The sequence below is a fragment of the Trichogramma pretiosum genome, unplaced genomic scaffold (genome assembly GCF_000599845.2).
Source record: "Trichogramma pretiosum strain Unisexual culture from Peru unplaced genomic scaffold, Tpre_2.0 scaffold94, whole genome shotgun sequence".
Lineage (NCBI taxonomy): Eukaryota > Metazoa > Arthropoda > Insecta > Hymenoptera > Trichogrammatidae > Trichogramma > Trichogramma pretiosum.
The window spans coordinates 418,515-442,600 of NW_019641682.1; the positions used below are offsets into that span (position 1 = coordinate 418,515).

Sequence of the window (24,086 nt, forward strand, 5' to 3'; positions counted from 1 at the left end):
GTACTGTAAACTATAGGGCCTAAAAATTACAATGGTAATTTTACAAGATAATTTTTTAAATACTAACAGAAAAAAAAGAAATTATAATAAAATAGAAAGTTTTTTACTTCAAAACTTTTTCGAAAATATTCCACTTGTGGTTTAAAATACGCCACCTAGGTACAAACTTCGAATTACAAAATGAAATACTTTATTCGATCCTTGCTATCTCTTCCCTTGCGAGAGTGAAATCGTATCGATCAATGACACGCACTAACGCTCGCGCGCACGCACGCACACAAATAGTCCTTTTGCCGCGTGAGAGACGCTAAAGCACGTATTTTACTCGGTCATCCGTCATTCTCAATAAATATTAAATCTGCTGCTCTCGGTGCGTCTGGTGAAAAAAAAAAGTCCGACGGAATAAAGCCCGCGAAAAAAAACTGCAGCAGTGGCAGAAGAAGATGGACATTTGGGGGACTGTATGCATACAACGCAACGCGCGCAACGTACAGAGACAAAGGAAAATAACTACTCTGCGCGAGTATTCGCAAAAAAGGAGTGCGCCTAAATTACACCAGCTGGGTGAGATCAAAAATGGTGTGCCACTCTCTCTTATTCGTACTTTTTTTTCTTCGTCATTTACGCGTGTCGCTCGATACCACTGATTTACTTAAGTTTCGATGCTTTAATCAGATTTAGTTTTTACATTGATCGCGAAAAAAAAATTTATGAAAATGCAGTCATACTTAATGTCAGACTCCGCCACTAGATGGCGAGAATCTATTTATCTATAAATCAGCAAGTGGCAAAGTCAAAATAATTATATAAATCAAATCGCGGTTTTGGTGAACCTAGGTTAGAATGGGTTATTCGTTTCTGAATACGAGGCTGCATAATTTTTTTCATACAATATTATCTAAATCATTTCTCGAAATTACAATTTCATCGTCGAAAGAAAACTTATGTTTCATTCGAGTGGATGTTCGCTCTAAGTACACGCATATCCAGAGCATCGATCTTCTTTTCTACGAGCTCGAGCCACTTTAATTACACTCTTGTGAGAAGCAGTTTACGCTCGCGCGATAAAGCTGTCAACGCGTATAATACGAGAAGAGCAAACGCGCGCGCGCACAGGTAAGAGTGGGCCTGTGCATCGTATGTATATAACCGCTCTATAGAACGAGAACAGAAAAAAAAAAACAGTGGAATCATCGTTCGCGAACGAAATCTCTCGATACGCACACGCACATTGTGCGCGGAAATAAACAATGCCCTAGACAAATGAAGCGACGAAAGAATGATGAATGTTTCGGGATCATGTAAACAAATTATTACCGAGCATAAAATGCGATATGTCGTTTCCGCCATGCGTTATTTGGGAAATGAAATCTCGAATAGTCTTGCATTTCAATGCCACGAACGAGAATCGTCGGAACATCATGCTCATTTTCAGAGCTTCAAACGGGTTTTAGCAAAAAAAAAAAAGAAAAAATTAATACAACTAGATGCAAGATTATTAATTTACAAGCGAGTAAACATACGTAAGTCAGCGCGAGCGCGCGCGTGCACGCGCTCTCAAGTGGGAAAAAAAACCTCGCGCGCCGTATATCACAGTTAATGCAGCACGCCTCGCATTCGTTGATTTACACAATCGTTGCTCGCTGCTCTGCCGCCGCAGCGAGTGATACATATGTGATTTTGCAAGAATTGAGTTGTTCCATTCACGGCTAATAAGATAGATAAAAATGAAGGTGTATTATTTTTCCTGCGCGTTCGGGTACCGTGAGCAGCAGCAGCTAATGTACGAGCTCCATATAACATTTGTATGAGCGCGAAGAACGTAATATGCATAATAATTAGCCGAGCAGGTAGAGATAGAGCAAAAATTTCACACCCCACGTATTTCTCCTTGCATTCCGTAGAGTGCGAGACTTCTTGTTTATACTCGAGGATGGATAAAACTTTGGTTTTTCGGCTGTGAAAACTTTCAACGACTCGAGACGTTACTCAGTTGGTTTTTGAATAAAATAAATTAAAAATAGTGTCGATAACTCTAACCTGTGTTTTGCGATTGTACTCATTTTAAAAGTGACTATTAGGATTAGCTTTACCTGCAACAGAAAGCAAACATTTTCCATTAGATAATATTAGTCAATGAATGTTTAATGGGTGATTATAAATATTGTAAATATCGCGAGCCTTAGGATAAAAAATGTTAATGGACGCTATTATTATGCAACTGCAAAACGTCGAGCTGTCTGGACGAGGACTGCCTCGTATTACGAATGTTTCAAGAACTATTAATTACGGTTATGAACGTTCAGTTCTTGCAATTGTTTTTAATGACGATGAAGATTCTGTTTCTCGTGCAAATATTCTATCGTAAAAACTTGACTCACTGCTCAAGTCCCAAACACTTTGTTAACCCGGTGACATTTTTCAAAAACATGGATTTCGCATGATCGAGCTGCAGTACTCACGCACGCACATCGGAATAGCACCGGCGATTCGCTGCATGGTCGCCTAGGCGTGTCTAAGTGTCAGTTTAAGACTTAGTTGCCGTAAAGCTTACTGCAAATAACGGAGTAATTGTCGACTGTAAACATTCATTCGGATTTAATTTGTCTAATAATCAGTCGTCGAGCATTCAAATCGTTGTAAACTGCATCTTTTTATTCCGAACGAAACGGTAAAGATGAAAAAATAAAATAAACAGATTGGATCGATCGAAGTTAATTTCGTGCAAGACAGTCAATTTTCAAAACTGACTGCATGCTTATGGCCCGCGGGGAGATCCAGCACAAAAATGCCCCCTGAAAAACGCTCGAAGGGGATTCTGGCGAATCAGGATATAATTCAAGTTATTTCTTTATAGAGTGATTTTCCAATCGTTTGTGGTGATTGCTTGCGAGTCATTCAGAAACGTTTGCTAATATAAGTGAGAATTAATTGTAAAATGCAACAAACTAAAAATTATAAAACATACTTGGCTCCACGCGGTTAATCAAGCGCTTTGAATGTGTGGTCGATTCAGCGTGGTAAAACAAAAAATCGAAGTCAAAAGAACGAAGCAAAAGCTGAGGCTAGGCGTGAGCAAGTGTATACAGAAACAATAATAAAGAGACAGACGAAGTGAGGATCTTGGTAAATTAATACATTCATAACGACCGCGTTTCTGCCCATTGCATCGAGCGCGCGAGAGGATGCATCGCACAGAGAGAGACGAGAAAAGAAGAAACGGCGGACGAAGCAGCAGGAAATATTATGCACAGTTCATCAAGGCACATTGGGCGTATATTTATATATATGGGATATATACATGGGATCCAAAAAGGTTATATAGCCAGGAGGCGAAGAGAAGGCGAGCAAAGTAGAGAGAGAGAGAGAAAAGAGAGAAAGAGACAGACAGAGCGAACTGATGCAAAAAATATAGAATAACATGGACGCAATTAGAGAAAAGGATTCGCATAGCTCATACGAGGAGTGCACGTGAGAGAGAGAGAGAGAGCTTTACTCGAGTGTGTGTGTGTGTGTGTGTGTGTGTATTATGCATTCCAATTTAAATCAAAGGCATCAGATGTCAGAGATGAAGAGGCCGAGCATCTACTGCACGCATCTTGAATCGTCTGACATTACAAGATACGCCCACCAAAAGTAATCTCGACGTTTGCGCCGCTACTACTACTACTACATACCACTGCTGCAGCGTTTGCCGCGCTCGCGATGCACACACACGTACGGAGAAAATAAGAGAGAGAGAATTTGATTTCGTATCACCGATGAAGCATGAAAAATCAAGCGGCAAAGATCCGTTTCAACGGAAATGCAGTAGAATTTCAGAGTATTCGATTCTATGTATACGTAAATTGAAGCACACTTTCTCCGAGGGATCGGCGCCGAAGCAGCAGCTATTGTGTGCAGCGCTCGAGAGTAATGAATCTTTTGAGCGGCGCGTAGCTCGCGACTAATTGAAAATTAATCGTCATGTAAGAATAGCTCTATTAATTAAGCGCAATTATTCTCAAACCTCAGCTATTGTAGGTAAAGTAGCCGAGAACGGCTCGAAAGATAAAGCGACCTCGCGTTAGTGCGTTTCTGAACGAGCATCTTATAACTGCGATGCGCGAAACGAGTTCCACATACGTTTACGCACGAGTATAAATGAACAGAACGAAAGAGGAAGAAAAAGAAAAGAATCATCGCATCAAGAGTACTACTGCTACGCACCGATAAAAATCTCGAAACCCGCGCGCGAATATCGAATCGTGCGCAACTTGCGAATGTAAGAAGAGATAGGCCTCGTGCGCGCGCGCGCTATAATGTGTGTTTATGAAGATATGTTCCCGCAGAGAGCAGCGCACATTCACGTCCGAAGTGTAATCACACTTTCAATTATGAGGAGCGGAAACAAACCGAAGACAAATGGTTCAATTTATTCCAACAGTTCCATTACGTGTGCTGTTCGTTCGTTTGTTTGTTTGTTTGTTTGGTGGAATTTTTTTTTGTGCCACTTGTAAACTGCTCCTTCATCGATACGATTGTGAGTTTTGTAAGTGAATTATCAATCAATCATAACGATATTTTGCTCGCATGCATACATTGAATTTATCATGAGAAAATTGTCAATTTATTTTATTCCTGCCGAACACGATTTTAATTTAAAAATGCGAAGTAGGCTTTGCAACAGAGACACACCGAAAGAATGAAAAGACAAAATCAAAGTGAATACGAGTTTGTGAATGTAAGCAATCCACGGTATTTGACTACTGTACTTGGCACACGCCTGTTAAAATATATGCAAAAGGACCAATCAATGGTTAACGATGAGTCTAATTTATTATCAATACTCATTCACACTTTGTTCGACAGGGTGCATCGCTCAATGACACCTGTAAAATTATTCAAAATAAAAATAAAAAGTAATAGTAAATTATTCTAGTTGCAACGAGTGTACTCTTAGCTGATATAAAGAAATCGTGGAAAAAACGAAAATCGAGAAATGAAGGGTAGCATTAAAAACAGAAAAATATGTTCATATTATAGCATCGATTATTTTTCAAGCTTAAGTCATGACTACAAAATAGGTGTCAAGCGTCATCCGATTTGACGTTTCTACACGCGTTGTTCTTTGCCAGGCTCTTTACTTACATGAACATTTTCAAAACGTGTTTTTTTCATTCATTTTGTAACAAAGGCAATAACAGCAACATCAGTGACAACTACAAGCTACATTTTATTTCACTTAAAATAGATTTCTGAGCGACGTGCCACTCGAGATAAGCCAGCAGCAACGGCAACCCTCCTACACGCAAGTGAGTTTACATATATACGTAGGCTTTTACTTTTTTAAATCGCTTTAATTGCTAGTGTGTGTTTGTGGCTCGAGCGAGGTAAAAATGAACCAAGTACTAATTATTCGCGCAAACTGCGGCCTGTACGAGGCAGCCCACATCCATGCCGAGTCGAGCGAACGAGCGAGCGAGCCTCGGGACGATTCGAGATTTTATCGAGTCGTAATTTCGAGTTGTTGGGTGCTTTTCGAGCATTGTTTGCGATCTCTCATCTCCACGCGAAACAAGACATTTAGAGTACTTAAAGAGAATCCGTTGAAACATTGAATAAACGTATATCCGAGTTTTTGTTGAAATTTCTTGAATACTGTTTTGTCGTCGATAATTTTCATTAATAATGGCAAATGGGCGACAGATTATGTACAAATACGACGAGAAACATCGAATAAAGTGCATTTATGGCACGCGCTCGTGAGCACAGGATGAAAAAGGAGGGAGAGAACGAGAAAGAGAGAGAGAGAATAAACGAGAGAAAAAGCAGGAGAGAAAGCAAGGAAGAAAGAGAGAGAAAGCTTGAATGTATCAATGTCAAGAGCTAATAACACCTTATTCTTGCCTGCATCTCGGGCATTCATACACCGTGTCTTCGACAACTATTATCTGGATTGCTCTTAAATTATACAAAGAAGAATATCGACCATGATCACTCTCTGCTGCTATGCTCGTTCCTGGGCACATAAATGCGAAACGAACCCAAGCACACACACGCGTACATCGCGGCGGTGGTGGCTCGTATTATATCCAAGAATCATCTCTCCGCAACCGAGAGATATACGAAAAAATATTCCTCTCCTCGCGAGTTATGGCCAGGAAAAATCACTCTTCTTTCAAATTGTTCCTTCCTGGCGAGCGCATCGAATTATGACGAAGAGATATATTGACACAGTCTCTGCGAAGAGGGAGGGGATTTTCTTGACCGCACTTTTCTAAACAATCGTCTTTGAGAGCATGAGCTAATACGAGGATTAAGAGTCGTAAGACTCGAGCAACGAGTACGAAATGAATTTTTATATTTGGCTAGCGGGGATGGTTTTTCTCGAGAGGTCTTTGACCTGTTCTTTTATAGAGATGATTGAAAATTTCATCCGTGGCACACATACGCTCCAGCGCACCTGTATACACCTGGCTATATACCGATGCAACTGTGCGGCGATATTTTTACGACGATACATAAATTATTCCACGATTTGTTTCAGCTCTCTCGATTCGAAATTTCAGTAATACGCGCGTGAGCCACGAATAAACGATGCATAATGCGAACGGCAAATCCGAACAAATGCAGCTTTTCGCAATCTAGACCGCATTACCATTCAGAAGTGATTTAGCCATTACTCGATCGATCTCGGCTGCGCGTGTTTTCGAATATTTAATTTCGGCCTAGGACGAATCGTTTAACCTTCATTACGAGAAAACATTTCGATCGCGCTTGCGACTGCGATAACGAGAATTGCGTAATGCCATTTGTCAAATGTTGTAGAATTTGAAAAAAAAACTTGAACAACGCTCCATTGGAAAAACAAATGTTGGTTAAACTAAATTTTTACCGCAATGGTTTTTTAGTCGCAAACGCGGCGGTTCTTTGTTGTCGAGTTGTGGCGGTACATGGGCATAGATCGCTCGAAAGCTATAGCTGTGTCATGCTACCCATTGAACTGTAACACGGAATGACTTTTTTCATGATTCGATCCAGATACACCAACAGATCAAATACAACGAAACAACCAACGATGTTTTCGTTGCAAGTAGTTTAGTCCACTTTCAGCGTCCGTGTATTATTTGATCGCGAGATTTGCATCAGAATACAACTTTTTAACGAACAATCCATTATTTTTATTGGTAGTATCAATTACGTATTCGATCGAACATAGTATTTCATTTTGTAATTCGAAATTTGTTCCCCGATGGCGTACTTCGAACCACAAGTGTAATATTTTTAAAAAAGTATTAAAGAAAAATTTAATTTAAAGAAGTAGTATTTTATAGGCTTTGATGTGTCCTCTCAGGTATTCAAAACATAATAATAAAAAGAAATTTTCTCGCTCTGTCCGATTTGCTAGAGAATCGGCCGTATACAACGTGCGCGCATGCACACACGATATACCCACACACACACGCGCGCGCAGAGAAAGAGAGAGAGAGAGACGCACAAATTCAAGTCACTCACGGAGAAAGGGTTGAGAGAATCGCGTGTGGCGTCAATCAAAAATGCATACACACACTCCAAAAAAACATTTGCTCGCGAATGTGTGCATGCAGCACTCCGCACATGTAATGCGCGCGCTCGAGGAAAAGGGGAAACGATTGTGTATAATGCATCGCGCGAATCGAGTGCGCAATGCCGCTCGGCAATGTCAACTCGTCTCGAGCTGGAAAAGGGTAGCAGTAGTCGGCTCCAACGTTTCCAACTTTCGTTCAATCCTCATGAATTCTGAATCGCTTTCGAGTGTTAAAAGTTACTTTCGATTTATTGAAATAGTACATAAAGATACCTACTGGGATAATTGAAGCGAAACTAGGAGAGGCGAGCTTATAACAAGCTTAATTCACGTGTACACCCGCGAATGTGCCTTGTCTCGCGCGAAAGGGGTAAGACACGTCTGTGTGTGCACGTACGTAAGGGCATACACGTATGCACGTCTTGGCGTGCACACTGTGCGCACGACACGCAAAGCAGTTTGCGCAGCAGCGAGCACATTTATACTAATAAAACTGACTTGACTTAGAAAACACTCCAACTCGTTACAGGCCTCATATCATACGTACATATACGGTAATTTAACAAGTTGGCGCGAGGTTTTAGTTGTGTCAGGTGTGTGTGTGTGTACATGTGTGTGCGTGTGAGTTTAGTCTCAATGGGCACCTGATCAGTGTGCCACTCAATCTCTCCCTCTGACTCGTACACTCGTGCACGCTTTAATAATGCTAGCACTAATGCATATATATGGTCGATTCTCCATCAAAATTGTTGTCGGTTGACGGGATAATCGTGCAATTTGATATGTCAAATATCATCGATCATTTTTTTCTTTAATTTTTGGGAAAATCTTTTCCAATCTTTGAAAATTATTCTTTTGCATCTGGGCAAGCATGGATTGCGTACAAGTGGAAAAAAGTTGAGCTCGCAAATCTACCGTACGGATAAAGATTTCACGGTCTTGCCAAATCTTAAGGGAAAACAGAGCAGATCAAGAGTCTCGGTGTGACAGGGATGCGTGGGAGAAAACTTGGGGTCTTTACTCGCACGTCGGGGTGCCGCATTAGGGCTTTCGGGGCAATGCTACATCCATTGTACCAGAAGCTAGTATAGGAAAGTCAGCTGATTAGGCCAATGTGTGTCACTGGCACTGTATGACTAACACCCTGTGTAAAAAATCGGATGAAGAGATCATATTTTGAGCCCTGAAAACAACGATTGAAATATTTTCTATAAATATTTGATATTCGATCTATAAAAACAAATAGCAAAAGTTATTTTAATTAAATTCAATATACAATTTATCGAAAAATATTACTATGAAAAAATTGTAAAAATATAGTAGTTAGCTGCAGCCATCGGAGAAGACTCGAAAATACCTGAGATACTAATTTATTATTCTGTTTAGACCGTAAACGACATTTCCGAGCTGACGGATGTTTGTACAACACGGCGTCCAACGGAAAGATAATGACAATGAAACAATTTAATCAAAACGTACGAGTCCCCGGGACTAGTGTAGCGAAACGGTATCTCTATACGTTATAGTCGCGTAATATTCGAGTGCGTACGCAAACAATGTGCAGTTGCGCCATCGTAACAATTCGCGGCATATAGTTGCTCCAATAGTGAGCATATAACATGTTACAAATAGATGAATGCCTTTCGGTATTATGAGAGCCCCTTCCCCAAAAGCGGGTAGATCAATTGGCGGAGAGCACAGAGAGCCAATAGCCTAAGCGCGTCTACTACACGAACAACATAATACCGAGAGAGTGGTATCGTTCACCGAATAAGTGTATCAAAGGCCGTGGCCACGCTTCTCTCTGCTAGTGTGTGTGTGTGTGTGTGAGTGTATACACGCGTGTGTGCGAGAGTGTTTGTGCAAAAAGCGCGCTCGAGGGCCAGCTGCTGCTGCTGCTACTGCTGCTACGCGCGCATTTATTCATATAAACATGTACGCACGCATGACACACACGCATGCATAATACGAAGGTATAGCGATTGTCTCGCGTTGCGTTGTGTGTGCCTAATGTGCCCACCGTGTAGACACTTGGTGATACTTTCTTTATTACAATTATGATTATTCCCAGCGTGTTATCATTCTTTTTTTACGTGGTACAGTATTTGAGCGCAGGAAATTGAGCACGCATAAACAGGCGTGCATTGCAGTTACTTGAATGTAATGTCATTTTTGTGCTTTGGGCATCTGAAAAGACGCTGCACGAATCTGTCTAACTCCATAAATACAGACAGTGAGCTAAACTAAAGCTTGGCAATTTTCAAATTTTCATTCTAATAATTCTTGGTTTGATTTATATAATGCAGGAAATTGGCAGAATTTTCTAAAAATTAAACTTTTTAACAAATAATCGATTCTTTTTATTGGAAGCATCCATTACATATTCGATCGAACACGGTATTTCATTTTGCAATTCAAAGTTTGCTCCTAGATGGCGTATTTCAAACCACAAGTGGTACATTTTCAAAAACTATTAAAGTAAAAAATGTTCTACTGTATTAGATTTATTATAGCAATGTATATACTATGCTTCTTCGTATTAAAAACATAGCGTAACGTAAGTATAGAATCAAGTCCGATGCAGAACAGCATGCTAAAAAAGTTTACTATAGCTTATAATGTAATCCCTGAAAATGTTTAATTGGTTATTCTTGTCTAAAGGGCACAAGAGATTAAGGCATAGTTTCAAACAAAGTTGCAGTTTGCTTAAAATAATACCCAATAAAAATTTCAGAACACAGATTTTCTGTAAAATTTTCTGATTATTAATCACTCGGAAAAAATGTCCTGTTCATTTTCTATCTATTATTTGAGTCTTCGGGTCTGCGAACAATAAATTCAACTTCGTGTTCTCAAAATCGATGCAAAGGTTCCACACTATCTTTGTATAAAATGAATGAAGTGGTTTTCTAATACTTTTCTCAATTTCTTTGACCATAGCAAACCACATCAAAATAACTGCGTTGATTACAATACTCTAATATAACTTTGAAAACTGAAGCTTTTGCCATCAATAAATAAATCCGTGATTTGTAAGTATTTGAACTTGATGATAAAACTATATAAACAACAAGACAGCGCTTTGAAATTGAAATTTTGAATTAAAAAAAAACTATAAACTTTAAACAAAAAAAAGAAAAAATTTAGATTTTTTACCGATTTGTAGTAAAAAAAAGAGAGACAATGTATATTTTTTAACTGGTCAATGGATAAAGAGCACATGCGAGAATGTATTTCGAACCGTACAAAAATTAACTAGTTCACTGTTTCGATTTTTTCCTCAACTTTCGAATGTTATGATTAGTTTTTATCAAAGTAAACTTTCTTTCGATAGAAAATCAATAAATAAGCTGAAAAGGCAACTTTCTGTGTCGAGAAAGAAAAATTTTCCACGCCTGTCTAATTTTTAATCCATCTTAGTGGTATGTGTAGTTTTTTTATTATTCACAATTTTTTAGTATCTTAGTTTGTTTTTAATGCATTGTAAAGTTGCACATTGTGTGCTTACAAAGCATTCTTTTTCCTTTATGCAGGATTGCTTATAATAAGTCACGTCTCACAATTTCATGATTATACATTATCTCAACAGAATAATAAATGATACATTATTAAAACAAAAACTATTCCAATGTTGTAGAGTAATAAAACTCAATTCTTTTGTTGCGACAAATGTTGGCATCGCGACTCAACGAAGTGAATAGCAATGCATCTCTGATTCAAGCATATAGTTTTTTATTTGTAAATTCAGTATTAATAAACAAAAGTAAATAGAATAAAAATAGAATCCAATAAGTAAGGTGTTCGATGAGAAGGAAACAGTTCGGATTTGCAGTACAACCGATGCGGTCAGTCGCGCTTCGAATCACAGTACAAGCAGCCATTACTGCGATGGACGTACACAGTGTGTGTGTTGTATACTCGCAACTTATGATTTACATGAAAGCTTTTCAAAGTATATACGCGAAGAGTGAATGCGCATACGAATCGAGTGGAATTTCACATCGCGCAATGCGTGGTTGAATATTGATTCGAAGAGACACATACTACACTCTCGTTCGATGTACAATTGTCGAGCTCGGCGATTCGGATATTTCTGAGAACTGTTGGCATACGATATGCCAAAAAAAAAAAAAAAAACAAAAACAGTTTTGGAATGCTTCGGCCTTTTATCGTGTGTATTATTTAATGATTTGCCAATTGTAAATTGGAATCGAGTTAACAGTCGTGTGACCGCGAAAACATCTCATTCCGAATCACAGTTGTAAATTTGGCCGCGAGCCACGTCTGCTATACCAGACGATAATTCGCACTTGCTGCCCCTGCCCCGGTCGCTCGGCAAGTGCAAAATGGCCACGGCGCACGAAACGTCAAAATTGAAAGTATCCCCGATTCTGCTCCAAACTACATTGGCAAAATACATCCAAAATATAATGGCATTTACAACCGCGCACGAAACACCGATATTAGCAACGTCACCAAAAAACACCAGCTCTTCATTATCTTATTGCGAGCTTTTTTTTTCTTCATTATTACTCGCGCATATACGAGTGCGATCAATACAAATAAGTAAGGTATGAATTCATAGGCTCCTCTCCTCGACTACCGGTAATTATCGCCTGGCGCGGAAACACGACCCCTGATATCACTCCCACTCCAGGCACACACGAGCTCTACTACTATATAACCCCTTCTTGATCTATGCCTCGCATGCATGCTGTTCTTGCAGTATAACGTACTTATACGTAGGCGGCGGCGGCGGCGGCGTTGCATGTATGCAACCCTTATTAAGAAAAGTAGCATTATTGGGTGGCGCGAATAGGTGGTAGAACACGGCGCACTGGTGGAAATAAGTGGAGAGATTCTCGCGCCCGAAGTCGAAGATTTTAAATCCGCTTTATTCGACTACGCTAGATGTGATAATTTTTGAGCTTTTATTATTTTGCAGTGAGAATGAGCCGAAAAACTTGGATTATCATTGGACTGCATGGTGAGCTGTCATTCCATTGCTATTGTAACGATTAGAAAGATTTTACACTTTTTTTAGTTTGACTTTTGCAGATTGAATTACAACTTTCTGAGTGTGAATCTGCCTTGAGCATTTTTTGATTAATATAAAGGTAATATACTATGACAAATTCACTGGACAATTCGTTAGACGTGACGCGAAAATTTATCAAAACCATTGAAATAATATTTTCTTCTCCAAGAAGTTCTAAGAAATCGGAGGAATCGTATTTTCATACGGTATTCCGTACAGTTATTGGCGTTCGTCAGCCTGCAGTTCTTTAAAAAAGTAAAAACGCATGGACGATCGGATCGAGAGAGAGAGAGAGAAGAGAACACGGATCGAGTGCCCTGCTTGGCCTGCGGAATTTCCCTTCAAGGTCTCTCGGAAGCAGCGACGCAGCGTCTGCAGTATATGCGCGCGCCACGAGCCGACGGTAAGCTGCTCTGCCCTCGCTTGTACGTAGTCGGTAAACGGCAGAGTTTCGTGTTTCGTTATTATTCTGCACAAAGACTGAAAAATCGTATCTCGAGCTGCGGCGAGAATGCGAAGCAACATTTTTACCGACTTTGTTCACTGGTTTTTGCAGATGTCAAAATGACAGGAGTAATTTTGAAGACAACATACCTATTGATAACCTCGAATTATTCTACTTATGTCTATACTGAGCTTCTTTCTCTTAAATATCGATAAGATTTTCAACCCTTATTAATCTCTAACGCAACTAAGCATTCAGCAAGATTATTTCTTTTCAAAAAACGCCACAACCACCAAACGACAAAATTGAATTCACAAAGCTCAAATTGAAAAAGTGGAAAAGCACTACTGCTACTTTTGGCTCCTATACTCCTACGCACAACGTATTATTATATATAGTCGACGTCACTGCCGTCGGTGACTGCGATTTTCGTGTAAAAGGAGCCGAAATCCCCTTTTGCTTAATACTACCATAGCACTACTGCTGAGCAGAGAGAGAGAGAGAGAGAGAGAGCCGTGCGAGCTGCAAGCGACGCGTCGACGCGCGTTTGTGTGTGATTATATATAGATACCATTTCATTTCTACTGGGGGTGAATCGTACTCTGGCTGGTGCTATACAGCCGGGCGCACAGGGGCTAAACGTTCAAATAGAGAGAAACGCGCGCGATTCCATTCAGAGAAACGCTCGTGAAAGGGACACCTGTTGTACCGAAAGCCGTCGTCGTCGTTTCTCTCACTCTTGCTTATATTCGCTCAACTCGTGCGAAGAGAGCATTTACATTTATACGTATTACAACCGCACCATACACGCGTGTCCGTATATAGAGAAGGCGGAAGCTTTTCTACGATTGCAGAAACACGTGCTTTACCACTGCCGTATCCGACGTTGTATCCCCGCAATGAAATCGAACGATCGATTCGGCGAAAAAATCGAACGATCGATCGCGCCGTTGAAGCGCAAAATAGATTTGTTATACGAGATCGACTGCAAATTGGATTTGCTTTTTTTTCTCGCGAGATATCGCGGCGGCGGCGGCAGCAGCACGCGACGAGCACACGATCATCGTAGCAGTAGCAGCAACAGCAGCAGAGTCAAGATGCTTCTCTGACGCTCGGTTAAATGCGCGTGTCAAACGTCAGCGGACGCGAACGAGCAGCGCAGCGCAAAAAATTTGTGTCCACATGTAGATGTAGGAGAGAGAGAGAGAGAGAGAGAGAGAGAGAGAGAGAGAATGTGCCGCGCACCGCAGTGATTGAAAAAAGTATTAGCATTTAACGCGCAGCAGCAGCACAAGGGAAAGATATGTGCGAGTGAGTAAGCATAGCGATGCAAGCAGAGAGGATGCGTATACAGAAGACGAAATGCTGCCCAGGGCGACACGTTGCGTTATTAATGTATGCGCGAAATGCTCGCGAGAGAGAGAGAGAGACTTCTGGACTTTGCTTCCGTTTACTCGTGTGTGTGTATGTGTGTGCATTATAAACGCTGTGCTATGCGTATAGCTCGAATATATGAGCAATATACTTAAACATAGAGTCGTCAAATGCACCGTTCGCAGTGACGTATATGCAATTTCCATCCGCGCCGATTAGCATATAAGTTCTTTCCTTCTTGGCTAGTATGTGGCATATACAATCGATACACATCTTTCCCACGCACCCGTGTAGCTCTTATTTGAACTTTTTTGACGAGTCGTTGTTACACAGGTTTTTCCGCGAACGAGATCGTTTTTCTGGCTGCTTTTCTTCTCGCTCGTCGCTGAAAACGCGGCGGTGACAGCGCGCGACAACGATTATATATTTCGGAGGAATAAAAGTCAGACTCTCGCGATTATTAACACACCCACCCCATAGTCGCGGCCGACCGTTCGAAAACAATGAAACGTGTCAATGAAAGTCGAGAAATTGTATCTCGATTTTTAGCCAGCGATAATCGAGCGAACGAGCGCGTCGATATCGTGTACGACTTGTGTAAGCCCTGTCTGTTGTATAAAACTACTACTTGCTGATTTCTGGGCGAGATGTAATTGCAATCGTGCGGATCGATCATAATAGAATCGTGAGTTTGTTCAAAGGACTTTTTGTTGTTGTTGTTGTTGTCGAAGGAACGCTATCAATTTTTATATACCGATGTCGGTGCTGGTTGGCTCGCAAAAAGAGCTCTGCCTCTATTCAATGGATGGAGAAAGAGAAAACGACGGTGAAATTCGCTCGCCCGCGCGATCGATCTGGGTTATCGTGTATTTTTTTTTTTGTTCTAACGCTTTACTAAACATTCATCAGATACGAATGATTGTTTCTCATTATGCACTGCCAACTGCCCTGGTACACGCCCGTGTAGTAGTATGCAGAGAAGTTTTCTCTCGCGCGACCGATCGCGGGATCGGCAGTCCGCCCGTCCGTCCGTCCTTCAACATTAGATCCTTACCTGGCGGTCGTGCAATCCCTGTAGAGCACGTCGAAGTCCTTGCAGCTGAGTAGCTTGCATCTGTTGACGCCCGGCTGTATGGCACCGAGGCCGCGCAAGATGCGCACCTGCTCGACGTTGCAGACGAGCGGCACGATGTCGAGCCTCTTAAGCTTGGTGTAGACCGTGTGCAGGCCGCCCACGAGGTGCTTGAGAAACAGCTCGAACGCCTGGGGCAGGCAGAGCATCGTGTCGCCCGCGATGATGAAGGCCGCCACCTTCTGGCCACGATAGTCCACGAGCTTGCACTCGTTGGCCGTGGGATCGGACGTGCTGATGGGCGGCGGACTGCTGTAGTTGCGCGGCGGCATCACGGCGTGGTGAGCGGCCATGAGCTCGAGCGGCGAGCCGTGATGGGCGCCGAGCATGCCGCCGAGCTGGCCGAGGAGGCCGAGACCCGGTGGTGGCAGGCCCGGCATCCTCGGTACCATGCCGGTGGGCGCCGCGGCGGAGCCCGAGAGTGGCGGCGGCGACAGCGGCAGACCCTGGGGCGGCGAGCCCCGCGTCGGTGACCCCGGCGTCGGTCTGCTCGGCGGCAGCTGGTCCCGCGGATGGGGCTGCTGGTGCGCCATGCTCGGCTGCATCATCTGATCGCGCTGAGACTGCTGATGCTGCGATTGATGCTGCTGTTGCTGTTGCTGCCCTTGAGAGCCAGGACTGCTCGGGTGCTTGGGACTGGTCGCGCAGACGGGACTGGCTCGGCTGCTGTGGTCCGACGAGCTGTCGTGCATTCTGTCGCCGTGATCCATGATCGCTGCCGCTAGGTTGGCGTTGGCGGCCTCCGACAGGCTCGCGACAGCCGGATTATTGTAGTGATGATCGGCTACGGGGCTGCCCCAAAGCTGTCGCTCGGAATGCTGGGCCCTGAACCACGGGTAGATCTTCGCTAGAGGATGAATCTTGCGGCGGGCTTTAATCGCGGCGCTCGTGGGCCCGCGATCTATCTAACAAACGCGTGTTGGCGACGACACTTTTTTATATATATAATAATAATTCACACCTGAACTGATAATTCACCAATCTTTCACTTCTCCTGGTATCACTGTTTTTTTTTTTTTATTTAATGTACGAATTCTAGAAGAGTTCATGCACACAAAACTGCACCAGTTTCAACGAAACGGCATTTTATTTTACGCGTTTACACGATTCGCCATTCGTCTTGCGTTACGAAAACATATGTAATGCAACCTCGGCTCGAGACGAAACGTCACAATCGCACTGTCGAACTATCGAACTCGTCGAACAAAATAAGCACTGATGCAATAATATTCGCTACTAAGCTACCAGAAGGTTAAGTCTAAGTCATCGTCTGCGTAGCCATTCAACTCGATCGATGATTCACAATTTGTTAACAATTCCTTCAACACTATTTTCGATTAACACTCGCGAAACTGAACTGAAATATTAGCAATCTGTCCCATCGCCTCGACGATGCACTTGCATTGCACTACGGGAGAGTTCGTGTGTATAAAAACTGCAGTCGACAGCGCAGCAACAAGAGAGAGAAAGAGAGAAAGAGAAACGCACTCGCTCGCACGATGAGAGCATTTACTATGCTGCTGCATGCAAGGCAACTGGCGCACTCGCTCTGGTATAAACACACGAGCAGGCAAAGGCAGTCGGAGCAGCTCCCCCTGACAGCCCTTTAGGTGTTGCCGCTGTTGCCACTGCCACCGCTGCTGCTGCTGCTGCTGCAGAATTACAGAAACAGAAGGTGGGAACAGACGGCAAAAATATATACCCGCGCGCGCGAAAGAGCCCGAGAAGGCAGCACGAGCTATACGAGAGAGCGAGCGAGCTGCTGCGGGAGTGCGATACTGTAGTGCCTAAGCTGCTCCGCTGTAGCTCTGCGCTGGTTCTGCGCGTGGAGAATGACAATACACACAAGTCTGTACAGTCGGCAGTGAGAGAGAGAGAGAGAGAATCGCAGCAAGCTGTGTGCGTGCGCGTATTTCCCTCTACTGCGCTACCCAGACACAAATGTAATAAATAAAAACATCGAGAGCCGGCCTCTCTCTCTCTTCTGCTGCTGCCTTGGCGTCGCTCGCACTGGCTGCTCGCTGCGATTCGCGTTGAATTCGCGCAGCGGCAGCGGCCGACGACGACGACGGGAGCGCCATCTAGGTGGTCGACACGCCGAAGCTCCCCCTCCCGACGGCGGCCTGGCTCGGCCTGGCGGAGAGAGAGGGGGTAATCGGTAGGTTGTGGCCCCCGGGTGGGCGCCCATTGGTGGGGTCGAGCTCGACTCGGCCGTGCTCGTTGGTCGCGCACCACACCCAGATCACGGCCTCGCCGAACGAGCTCTGCCTATAGCCGAGCGAGGCCGTCGAGCCGCCGTCGTCTGCTTCTGCTGCTGCTGCAGTAGAAGTGGTGGTGGTGGCGGTGGTGGGGAGGGGGGGAGATCGTCGTCCGGAGAGCTAGCTGCGGCTACCTATCTACCTCCACTCTTCTACCGCTGCCGCTCTCTGCTGCTGCTTGCCGATGTCGGCGGCGCAGCACAGTGCAGGCGTCTAAGAGGGCATTTCTCCTTGCGTGGCTAGCAGCGGTAGTGTACCCCGCGAGAAGGAGGAGGTTTATAAGCGAGAGAGAGAGAGAGAGAGAATGCGTCGGTATTTCCATGTGACTCAGATCTTCGTATTATCGCAGTTCCAACCCTCGAGTCGTTCTCTCTTTCTATCTCTCTCACTCTCGGTGCGAGCATTTGGTATTATGCATACTGCTCTCGCAGAGGCTATATATGCAGTCAGTTATACTGTTGATACTTACCGCGCACGGGGTCTTGTTTGATGGTTTTCGAGCTGCATTTTAATAATTTTTTTTGAGCACATAGTAAAATGAATTTATCTATGAATTATATACATTATAAATGGTTATTTGAAGAACATTCAGTTAAATTTTCAGCTGAAAATAGTGAAAAATAAGCTAACTACAGCAAATTTTCTTGCAAAACTGAAAAAAAAAGATCGATTGCGGTGGAAACTGTAACTGAAAATCTACTCGACCGATTCTTTCCAAATTTTTCTCACTATTTATCTACATAAATTATAAGGTAATGACGTCGAGATATTTCGTTTAAAATGATTTTTGAGTTTTTGGCATCATTTTGAAGTGAAAAAGATGACTTTTTTGACAAAATGAAGGCAAAAATTCATTGTACTTGTTCGTAAAAAACATCTAAAAATGCAAAAAGTTAAAATATCTCGACATCATTACCTCATATATCATCTATTTGAATAGTGTATAAAATATGAATTTGATCGGTCGAGTAGATTTTGAGTGATGGTGTCCACAAGATTTTTTTTTACGTTGCATGTGAAAATTTGCTGTAGCCAGCTTATTTTTCAGTATTTCGGGCTGAAAATTTAACTTAATATTCTTCAAATAACTACTAATTGTGTATATGATTTATAGATCAATTCGATTTACTATATGTTCAAAAAAAAAAGTTTTTTTTGAAATTTAGTCAAGACCCCCCCCCCCCCCCCNCCCCCCCCCCCCCCCCTCCCTTTAGCGGTTTTATTTTCTGAAGTTTAGATTTTGAGACAAATCTTTTCGATCATCTAATCGTATATATAAATGAAAAAAGTCTCTTAAATTGTTGAAAACAAATCTTTCAATATTCTGTTAGCTATTTGAAAATTATGTGAATCAGATTTTTAGAATTTTAGCAATTTCATTATAGAGTCACTCAACCAGTGGTTGAAAGGTTTTGAAAAATTCTGCTGTCAAGCAGCTCGGATGCATGTTTTTAGTCAATTTTAGGTAATCGAACCAATAGTTTGTCAAAGTTCATACCTTCATTTACCTATTAGAATTTTCACAGAATTTTCAATTGAGTTTTTCATTTATAAAAGTTTATGAAAATGAAAAAAAACGTGCTTTACCAGTGAATGAAAGTAAATGAATGTACAAATATAAGCATACGTTGATTTGATAAACAATATAGAGTGTTATATATCACCTTTTTTTATTGAATAAGAAACTATAACATAAATTTATCGTCCAAACCAACCTCTTTATTGACATATTGCTATGATTGAAATAAGGGCATCTGTGTTAAATAACATAATTAAAGTATTTCAAGGTCATGTTGCGATATTTCATGTTGGGTGTGTGTTGTCACGCGTTGGTGTTTTTTCAGGGATCTTTTTTAAAAATCTGTTTCATTTGTGTAGAGAAGAACCATTTTATAAACACCTTAAGACCTCATAGATGAAGATTGGTTCAAAACTCCAATCAAAATATGGTTATTTATGTACTTTCATTTACACATATACACCAGTAAATGAAAGTTGAAGAAGAGTGAAATTTTCTAATTAAAACTTAATTTTTCACTGGAAATGCAATTGTTCAACATGTAAATGACAGTTTTAAAGGTAACTAGTCCAGCATAAAAGGTTTTCAGCTGCTCATTCTTTTACAGTGGATCTTCCAAATTTTAACCATCTTGAGCGATTATGTACAAAATGACCGTATCTTACGGCTCAGCGAACGATGCGTTCGTAAATTAATTCATATCGTTAAACTATATTGATTTTGGACCTGATAACCATTCGAACAGTTAGCAATAATACCTAAGAATAGCATAAAAATTCGTCGTTCATAAATAATGTCGTTATCAATTAATAATTTTTATTTAAAAAAGTGCCTTCATTCACTGGTATGCTTTCAATCACTGGGTAGGTGACTCTAAAAGTACTATAAGGTAAGGTGATAGTTGGAAATTAGAATCGGATGAAATTTTTCTTTCGAGCATTGGAATGTCATTGTATACCACAGAGTAAAGGAAAATAATGCTCAGGCTCCACGTTACATAACGGGAACCAACGACAAAATGACTGAATTGTCTTATTTACTGAAATATTGACATTATGAATCATATCAATCAAATAAAACACATACATGCTACTATTGTTGAAATTATCTAACGGAGCATAATTTATAATTATTAAAAAACGTAATTCTGAACTCATGCCAAAACAAGTTTTAAAATGAATAAAATGACGAAAAACCATTTCTGACATCTTTCAAGCGGGACAAAGGTGCCCTTACAGATGACATGACATTGAATGATCCATGCACAGTGTCATTTAAACATTGTTACGAGTTTCTCTCGCGATAACTTTAATTTTTTTGCAATATTTTTAGAATCACTGAAACCGAATTTTGAGCTCACAAGGCTGAATTTGTAGCTACTTTTTACATGCAATCAAAGTTGCAAAATTGCGTTATTTCGCTATTTAGATAAAAAATATTTAATATTTAAAAATAACTAATAAACTTTAGGAAAAAATAACCACAGGTAAAAATATCTTGAAATTGCTCTACAAATCTATAGAAACTTTTAATGCACGTATAGAATTCACAAATAATCAACATAATTTTGCAAAATTATATTCATTAAAAATTTTTTAAATTACTCGAAACGTTTTGAAAAAATTCTTCAACTTGTGTTACACATTTCAGGAATAAAGATTTTTCTGAAAATCAGTTGGATATAGTTCATGGAATTTACAAGGTATCTCAGTGAATAAGATATAACAGAAATTTTGATCGCGGCCTCCCGGTCTATAATAATATTGAATAGGTAAAAAATTAATAATTTAAAAATACTGTATCGATTAAAAATCTTAGTATTGAAATTGAATTTTTCTAGTTTTTCAAATTATTTAAAAATTACCCCTAAAAATTCTGAGGAAATTTGGGTGTATTTATTGACTTATTCTATGATATTATTATCTAGATGATATTATTCTTCAGCATAAATACATATTTTTTAGATTTCATAAATTTTTTTCAGTAACTAATGAGAAAATGCAATGTTGTGGATGAAAAATAATTTTTACATTATTCTCTATTTACTCAATTATTTACAAATTTTACAAATATTTTTAAATGTATTTAAAACTAGTATTTTACAATATTGTTGATAAAACTAACGTAAAATTAAAATATAAACTATTTAAACGCAAAAAATTAAATGATGTCAATGTCATTATTCAATTTATTCATTTTAATAATATGAAAAATATGCACCACCAATAATGCACCATCAGACACCGAAAATGGCAATCACTATCACGAGCTTTTGCCAACAGCAGTCAAGCAAATATGCCACAAATCTTCGTTCATAAGGTTGTCGATGATCATGTCACAGCACTCGAGTGGCAGTCGGTGGTGTATCAGCTCCCAGCAAGGATATACCGCCCATCGCCGGAAAAATCTTCTCAACAGTTTCTCGCACAGATGCATAGCACATACATACCCACTTGGAAGCTCGCGAAATTTTTCCGAGCGCTCAAAGTTGCAGTAGTCCGTGTACGTGATTTGTCTGGCCGCCTCCTCCGGCCGTAGTTGAATCAAGTCGTAGAGCGAAATACCCGGTTTTATCGTCATCCATTTCGATTTGCTCGCGAACCTCTCGTTGTCGTACCAACGTTCGTCGAGACTGTTCGGCTTTTCGAACAATCTGTGTTTGGAGAAAAGTTTCATGATCGTCAAGGCTTCGCTTTGATCCAATTCGTATCCTTTTTTCTCGAGACGCTCGACGACGGCCATGGCACCAGACGCTACTCTCAATTCAATATTATAAGCTGATCGAAATCTCTCGTCGAAGTGACTCTCGGAGGGAAAAATGAAGCTCGACAGAGCGCCACGATCCAGGAGTAAATCGACCACATCGGGCAAGAGATTTTTCACAGCCAACTGCAGCGGTGTCCTACCTAAATTGTCCTTCGCGTGGATCTGAACCAGCTGATGATTGTAGTCGTTTATCTCGAAAAAAGACTTTACGAATTCGCGATCAAATTTTGGGTCGCATATCAAGTGAAGGGGTGTCAATCCCTTGTCGTTGGCCAAATTCGAATTGGCACCTCTTTTCAGCAGCAACTGTACCAGCCCCCTGAGGTTCCTGCTCAGAGCCAAGTGTAACGGTGTATTACCCCCTTTGTCTTGGACGTCGATCAGCACCGTCCGCCCGAGGTCGTCGTTGGTCTTCAAAAATTCCCTCGCCAATCCGTTATCGTATGCTTTATCGCAAATTACGTGCAGAGCAGTCTTACCCATCGCGTTGACCGAATTCGCATCGACACCGCTTCTCAGCAGGAAGTTGGTCATCATTAAATTGCCCGAGTGCACAGCCATGTGCAGCGGTGTCAAGTCGTACTTGTCCCGGGCGTCGATCCGCACAGGTCGGTGGTTTTCGCGGCTGCACTCGAACAACGTCTTCACCAAGTGTCCATCGAACATCGGCTGCGAGCTCATGGTGTGCAAAAGCGTGAACCCCTGCGAGTCCGCTAGATTCGGATTCGCGCCGTGCGTCAGCAGCAATCGAACCACCTTCGTGTTTTTTTTCATCGCGGCTAAGTGCAACGGCGTGTTACCGAACTTGTCTTGAACATCGACTTGCACCGGCTTGCATACCGAGTGACCGAGATCGAGTAACATCTTCGCGAAGTTATAATTGTCGCGCTCGGCCCTGCAGACAATGTGCAAAGAAGTCAATCCTTTGGCATTGGTCAGATTCGGGTCGGCGCCGTTCTTAATCAGCATCTCGGCCACTCCTTCTTTTTGATGGCTCACGGCCAAGTGCAGCGGCGTATCACCTGTATCCGTCACGATGCAATTGATATTATACCCGAGCTTGAGAAATGTCTCGATTACATCGTAACATCCCGACATGCAAGCCGCGTGAAGGTGAGTTAGGCCGGACTCGTCGGCGTAATTCACATCGAATCTATCATAAATCTTAAAAAGTTTAGAGACGATGGCGTTGCATTCGAGCCGATTGCAGTAGGCCCTGTGTTCGCGTCTAGCCGCGCGATGCACCGGTGTATTACGACGTGACGATGACTTGCCTTCTTTTCCAACGTGGAGTTTGTCTTTGTAGCCGGTGTTGATCACGAAGTCGACAAATCGCTCACCTCGATAAGAATTCCGATCTCCGCACTCGTAACTCGCAGAATCCCAGAGAAGACGCTCGATTTGTTCCTCTTGGAAAATTTCTCGAAGATCGGGAAATTGACCCGGCCAATAGTTGATCAAGGGGTAAAGTTTTTCGAGAAGATGATATCGCTCTCTTTCGATTTCCCAATTGATCTGCTCTGGTAAACTCTTTAATTTTTCTAATTCTAGGCGTTTGCCAAAATAACCCATGACACGAGAATCGTATTGGCCTCCACCTCCGCATACACCATTAAAACTTTCATAGGATATGTCCTTGTTTAATGACATGTCTATCGTTCTTTGCACTCAAACAAAACACGCACAATTGCATATAATTTAAATTATTATTTTTTTATTTCACTCGCTGCGATCGATGCGATCTTACTCTGTTCACACTTTGACGTTTTAACGCGTACTGACACTGCGTGCACGATTTACGAAATATATATGAATACGACGCATAGATAAACAGATATATATAGATTTTGATAGATACGTATGAATATATGATCCGTATTGAGTGTGAACAGATTGCGCAAAGCTGTGAGAAATGCAAGAAGCGCGAGCTTAAAGTATATGTGTGTCGTTCAACTGCCAGCGACCTACATAGGGAGTTGTGCACAGCGCGAGGGAAACAGAGATA

General features: G+C 41.6%; 1 protein-coding gene across 3 annotated transcripts in view; it reads right to left on the minus strand.

The window, feature by feature from the left end:
- Window positions 1-17,445, minus strand: part of LOC106654289 (dachshund homolog 2) — a 198,547-nt gene extending 181,102 nt beyond the window's left edge. For 2 of the 3 annotated variants that reach the window (XM_023461057.1, XM_014374081.2), the window contains exon 1: window positions 15,461-17,445. In XM_023461057.1, coding sequence (XP_023316825.1) covers window positions 15,461-16,248 — 788 coding nt within the window. In that variant the 5' untranslated portion in view covers window positions 16,249-17,445. The remainder of the gene's footprint in view (window positions 1-15,460) is intronic. The other variant, XM_023461058.1, reaches the window with a different exon arrangement.
- Window positions 17,446-24,086: the final 6,641 nt, after the last annotated feature.